The sequence below is a fragment of the Sturnus vulgaris genome, chromosome 21, assembly GCF_052056855.1.
Source record: "Sturnus vulgaris isolate bStuVul1 chromosome 21, bStuVul1.hap1, whole genome shotgun sequence".
In the NCBI taxonomy this organism is placed as follows: Eukaryota; Metazoa; Chordata; class Aves; order Passeriformes; family Sturnidae; genus Sturnus; species Sturnus vulgaris.
Window position 1 is genome coordinate 2,964,597 of NC_142263.1, and position 6,000 is coordinate 2,970,596.

The 6,000-nt window shown below is 42.4% G+C and overlaps 1 protein-coding gene across 3 annotated transcripts in view; it reads left to right on the plus strand.

Annotated features, from left to right (window-relative positions):
* The window catches only part of TEX14 (testis expressed 14, intercellular bridge forming factor), a 32,072-nt gene extending 26,931 nt beyond the window's left edge, over positions 1 to 5,141 (plus strand). The window contains exons 25-30 of one of the 3 annotated variants that reach the window (XM_088177017.1): positions 46 to 117; positions 2,420 to 2,537; positions 2,702 to 2,797; positions 3,438 to 3,613; positions 3,913 to 3,976; positions 4,158 to 5,141. In XM_088177017.1, coding sequence (XP_088033143.1) covers positions 46 to 117; positions 2,420 to 2,537; positions 2,702 to 2,797; positions 3,438 to 3,613; positions 3,913 to 3,976; positions 4,158 to 4,206 — 575 coding nt within the window. In that variant the 3' untranslated portion in view covers positions 4,207 to 5,141. The remainder of the gene's footprint in view (positions 1 to 45; positions 118 to 2,419; positions 2,538 to 2,701; positions 2,798 to 3,437; positions 3,614 to 3,912; positions 3,977 to 4,157) is intronic. The other 2 variants (XR_015807916.1, XM_088177018.1) reach the window with 2 other exon arrangements.
* The last annotated feature ends 859 nt before the right edge of the window (positions 5,142 to 6,000 follow it).

Sequence of the window (6,000 nt, forward strand, 5' to 3'; positions counted from 1 at the left end):
TTAATCACTGCTAATTAACTAGAATTTTTTTTTTCTCTGTCTCAGCACTCTCAGAGGCATCTCCCCCCTCCATTGATGAGCTGCCTCCACCAGCCCAAGAGCTGCTGGATGAAATTGGTAAGAGGCACTTCACCCCAAACACTGGGAGCTTTTCCAGCTGTGCCCAGGCAGGATTTCTCCCAAACCATTCTCTGCCAAAATACTCCAGAGCTTCCAAATTAGTTGCAGTCAATGATGAGGAAATTGGGCATCAAGAGCTGAAATAACTGGCACTTCTTGAAGCTCTGCATTTCTCTGAGTGGTTCCTTGCTGCTGCTGACAGCACACTGAGTGCAGGTGGAGTTTAACCCAGAATTTGGTGTACACTGAATTTTTCAAAGGTATCCTGAAGCAATTCTTGTTCCCCATTAGAGGAGGCAGCTGCACCCCCCAGGTGCCTGTACAGAGCTCAGTGATTTACATTTCTTCTTGTGTTCACACACATCTCCAGTCAGAAATTGTAAAAACTCTGCGTGGTTTTCACTGGGAGGGTGTTGGAGAAGAGTTTGCTTTGCTTATCCATCATTAAGCTCTTCCTAAATTAACACCAGACACTGGGATAATTAAAATGTCCATCCTGACCTTATTTCCTTATTCACCAGAACAAGAACCTGTGGGGATTGGCATCATCAGTGATGCCATTAATGATGGTTAATATATAAAATAATTATAAATCATGTACAGGTTTTCCTCTAGGCTTGGATGGATAAAGTTATATGGTACTTCAGTGTACAGTCAACATAGATCAACATGGAAATAATGGTGTTTTTAACAGAACACTTAAAGGAGGAAGATTCCATCACTGCAGGCTTGGAAGGGATGGCATTGCAAGACTCTGGAGTGCAAGTGAATGGTTTGTTGCTAACAGTCCCAGTGTAGAGATTAAAAATAGAAAAATTCCTTTTGCCTTGCTGCAAAATACCTCTGAGTCCTCACCACGGTGTGTTCAGCTGGAACAATCTACTGCAATTTTTAGCTGGGTGCCCCCACCAGTGTTTGCTGCCTTTCCCTGTGTGTTCCCTCCAAAATCCACGGGGAGCTGCTGTGGGAGGTTTGCAGGTCTAACCATGAGAATTAATATTTTTTTTTTGCTTTTATTATGTCACTGCAGCTTGTGCTGTGTTCAAACACAGGTGACAACACCCACAGGAGCAGGGGTGGTGGGCAGGTGATGTCAAACCCATTGAAGTTTCCATTCTGAGAGGGTGATTCAGTTCAGAAAGTGGCCAGGGCACCCTACCTGTTAATGTTCCTAATTCTCCAGCATGAAATAATGCCTCTGATTTCACAGAGTAAGAAAATAGCTTCCACTGGGGTAATGAATATTGTATTTCCTGCTCTGTTACAAAGACAGCAGAGTGGTGAATCTTTGTGCTGCTGCAAATGCAAATGGTGCTAAGTGGGAATCATTTTTAGATGTACAACAAGTCGTGTCAGAGGAGCAGAAAACCTAAATGTTTATAGGCTGTGCTTTTTTCTTCCTCCAGTGAGTCACAAAGTGAGCAGCAGAAAAAAAAAAAAAAAAAAAAAAAGAGAGAGACAAAAAAGGCAAAAAAAAAAAAAGCAGAACATGAGTTAAGTCTGTAAAAAGCTAAATAGCACAGTCACTTGAGAATGATGCTGGCACACGTTTGGTTATCCTACAGCTTTGTTAAATCTTTTCCTGAGGGATGGAAGTTCATTGGAGCTTCTTGTTTTTAGGGGGAGAGGACTGCAGCAGGCTATTGCTGGCTGCTCAATCACTGTGGTTTTCTTGCATTTGCATAAAGCACAGCTATTTCAGACTCCCATTTCTTGTGCTTCCTGCTTATCACAGCCCAGCAGAAGGGGCTGAAATATTCCCCAAGTTTAAGCCCATCACCATGAATTTCCAAATCAGAAAATTCACCATGGGATGCCCTTCCCAGCCCCAGTGGCCCTGGAGCTGTAGGGACCCTAAACCCAACCCCAACCCTGATTTCTGTGGGGAACTGAACTTGCCTGATAAATCTTTGAGGGGAAACCACTGAATTTTGATAAATAGGCAAACCAAGCTGACATCCTCAGGTTTCCTTTGGATTTCTCTCCCATATCTGGGATTGGAAGGGGAAAGATTAAAGATTCATTTCCACATGCATTTTTCATTTCAGTGGGAAACAAAACGTTGGGTCCTGTGAATTTGGAAATGTGTTGGAGTGAAATATTTATCTGGGCCTTGCTGCTGGTCACCTTTGACTGCAAATAATGGGAATTTGTACATCTGGTAGAAAATCAGAGCACTGAGGGAAGAGTGATTGAGAAGTGGGCACCTGGAAATTTCCCAAGTACAGCAAAGAAAACAACATTTTAATGTCTTTGTTATCTTCCTTTGATACTAAAATCTTGCTGTTTATGTGAATAGCTCTTGATCAAGTTAAAATGGAAAATAGAGAGTCAGAAAAAGAATCTGAGAGAAATGAGAAGACAAATCAGAGTTTATGGACTGAGGAGTCATTTAATCTAGCAGAGGATACAGAAAGGTATGAAAAAGGATGGGAAGGCACGTTTGGCTTCGAGTTACAAAGACTTAGAATTTTAACAAGGTTCAAATTACAGAAAATTGTAAATACCCTTATAACTGTTTTATTTGGAAATTTGCTGCATGAACCTTGTCACCATCCCTTTGAAATCTTTTATTTAACAGAGCTCACTCCAGTCTGGATGATGTTTTGGAAAGAATGCTCCATGCAGTTCCTGGAGATGAGGAGATCCAAGAGCAACCTCAGGGGCACACTCTTGGGTGAGCTGATAATTTATATTTGTGTTCAAGGGTTTGTTTTGTGTGGTGTGTGCAGAGCTGTGCAGGGATTTTCAGAAAATGGGCTGTGACTCCTTAGGGAGTGGAGTGTCAGGGAACTTGCCTGGAGCCATCAATGTGAACTCTCCTCCTAAATTGAGAGAGAAAAGAATGTTTTGTTAATACAACTTCCCGTAGGTGGAAAGCAAATACTTCAACAGGCTTGGAAGGCAGTGCTGATTTCATAGAAATCAGAGATAATTTGACAGAATGGGGGAATTTTTTGAGACAGAGAGAAAGTGCATTAAGAGAACAGGATCATGAAAGCTTTTTATAAAGAAAAGTTTGTGGAAATGATTGTGCTTTCATGGCAGTGTATTAGGAAATTTGAAGAGCATGGCAGAAGTAATTGAAACATCATTTTAAGGAGAAGATTCATTTCCCAAATAACTTTTTTTCCTCTTAGAACTAAAGATCAGAGCCCAGTAACTCTGAACAACTCCACAGTGAGTGCTCATCTTCTGCCCCTCAGTTCTGCCTCACTAAGGAACTTGAGACATTCTCGTGTTTGGCATCAGAATTTTCTTGTTTCATCCTGTTTTTAAAAGAAATGGGGATGACACACAAAACTCTGTCATTCAAGGGCTGCCAGCCTGCAGGATCCAGAGGATGCTGGAAGGAAGAATGGAGCAGAGGAGAGAGGAGCCTGTGCTGGAGGCAGAGCACCAGGAATTTCAGCAGGTGCTCTTTGTAGAGCTGCTGGCTGCACCCAAAGTTTGAAATGTCCCAAATCTCTGGCTACTTTTGGAAGTGCTGATGGTAATTTTGAACTGTAGAAGCCTGGGGGTGACATCACTGTGCTTGTCACTGCCCAGCACTGGCAGCTGTGCCCCTGCTTTCTGTCAGAGCTCCACAACTGGGCTGGGATTGGGATTCAGGGACTCAAATCAGGATTGGTTTGGATCCCCACGAGGGTCCTGGGTGATCTGGGGCTGGGTTCTGATTCCAAAAGTGCCTGAGTGAATCAAGCAGGGAAACCTGCAGCACTCGATGCACTTGGTGCCCCTGCAGTGCTGTGTGGCTTTATGTTCTGAGCTGGATTTCCCTGTTTTTTATAGATGAGCACCCCAAGGATCAGAAATCCCACCCCCAGCAGCAGCTGGCTCCAGCTCCACCCTTCAGGTGAGACTCTGGGAGTGAAACTGGAACTGTGGTAGGAATCTGTGGCATGAGCTGCATTCCTTTTTTCCATGAAAAGGAGGCACTGTGAAATCCCATGCCCTTCATCCTGTAGTTTATATATAAAAAAACCCAAACCTGCATAACCCTTTCTTTCCTCCTTTTTTTTTTTTGTCCCATGCAGGATAATTGTTTTGAATGAGAGCTCTCTCCAAGATTACAACACAGAGTGAATAAATTCCACACATCACCTGCTTGCACAGTGTTTAGTCTGAATTACAGCTCCTTTTTGGCCACATAAACCTCAGAATTCCTTGAACAGCAGCAGCAAGTAGAGAAGAAAATCTGATGTTCTGTGTTCTGATATGGTTTGTACTGGTTTGATGCCATTGTTGCAGGCACAGGCAGTGTCAGTGTTGCAGAAGTGAAATGTTTTTCACTCTCACATCCTTATCAAGCTGCCTTTTCTTTCTGCACATGCACATTTTCATAAGCTAAAGAATTTCTTGCTCTGTTGCATTATGCAGTTTTCTGATTAAAGACAAAATGATTGTAATTCTGTGGGCTGCTGGTGCTGCTCAGGCACTGAAATGTTTCCATGCTGGAGTGTTACAGCCCATGTAGTGTCTGTTTTTCCTTGCTCATTAAATTTAACAAGGTAATTTCTTGTTTTCTCTTTACTTAGTGCTTTTGTGATCTAGTGTTGAACTGATTTGACTGATTAAAGGGATTAATTGCTGTGCAAAAAGCTAATGAGGAAAAGGCAGTGTTCTCCAGAGACTGCAAGTGCAGCAGTATATTCCCTGCCAGACAAGAATGTGGAAAAAAAAAAAAAAAGTGGTTGTTATGAAGATACCTGATGTTTATTTAATTCAACACAATTTTGGTAGATCTCATTAAAAAAAAATCTCTGGATAGAATTTATTTTGGATTAAAATTTTGATGGTTACAGCAATTTAATATTTAACACTTTCTTGTGGTAAATGCTGTTCAGGGAGCAGGAGTGAAGGGTGTCCTGTTCCCTGACAAACACTGGGGTTTGAGCTGGTTTTGCACTTCTGGCTCTGTCAAGTTCTGCATTTTCATTCCTGTGTTTGCAAGGAAATGCTCTAATTCTGTTAAACCTGTTAATTCGGTTTAACAACATGAATAAAAGTTTCCAAGGTTATTGTGCTGCCATGTGGTTATTGTTCTGGCTTGGAGGTTCATTTTTGGGGTTGTTTTGTTGGGTTTTTCACTTGTTTTTTACACTGCTTCCCATCATCAGACCACGATACAACATAATAGAGCTGCTCCAGGGAGGATGCTGCAGAGGTGGGGGAGCTTTCTGAGGAAAGATCAAGAGAAAATAAAAATCTTTCATGTGTTTGTCCTGTTGTGGCAGTGACAGAGCTGGAGCAGAAATGCCTCAGCCCCGGGCTGTGACAGAATTCTGTCCAAAAAAAAAAGGTTTTAATATTTTCTAACCCAGGCTTGTACCAACCTGGATTCTCTGTGTGGGACTTCTGTGCTCCAGGCAGAAAGATTTTTTTTATTCCTGGTAGGAGCTGCTGGAACAAAATCCTGCTCCCCATGGCCCTGGGGCTGTGTTACCTACAGGGATGGAGAGTGCAAAAGTTACATTGCAAATTTTTATTGTGTGCTCCTGTCCTTGGTGGCTTGTGACTCATTACTGAGGGTCATTCCCTCTGACTTTGGGCAGTGTTTTTGTTGTGTTTCAGGCTTGTTCAATTAAATAAAAAATAGCTGAAGCCCCTGGGGCTGCAGCAGTGTGGTGGAGAGCAGCACAGGAGTGTTTTCACATGCACAGAATTATCCATCACATGTGAAATCTCAGCTTCCTGCATTGCTTGTTCTGTTTTATCTGTGGGTGAGCAGACTGTGAACCATTTCCCTATCTCTTTTTAATCTTAATGTGGAGAATTTTTATTTCTGTTGGTGGAGGGCCTTTCAAGTAGCCCCACAGCCTGTCTGATCTCCTTATCTGGGCCAGAACACAACAGAGATTGCAGTTTCTCAGCTGCTTC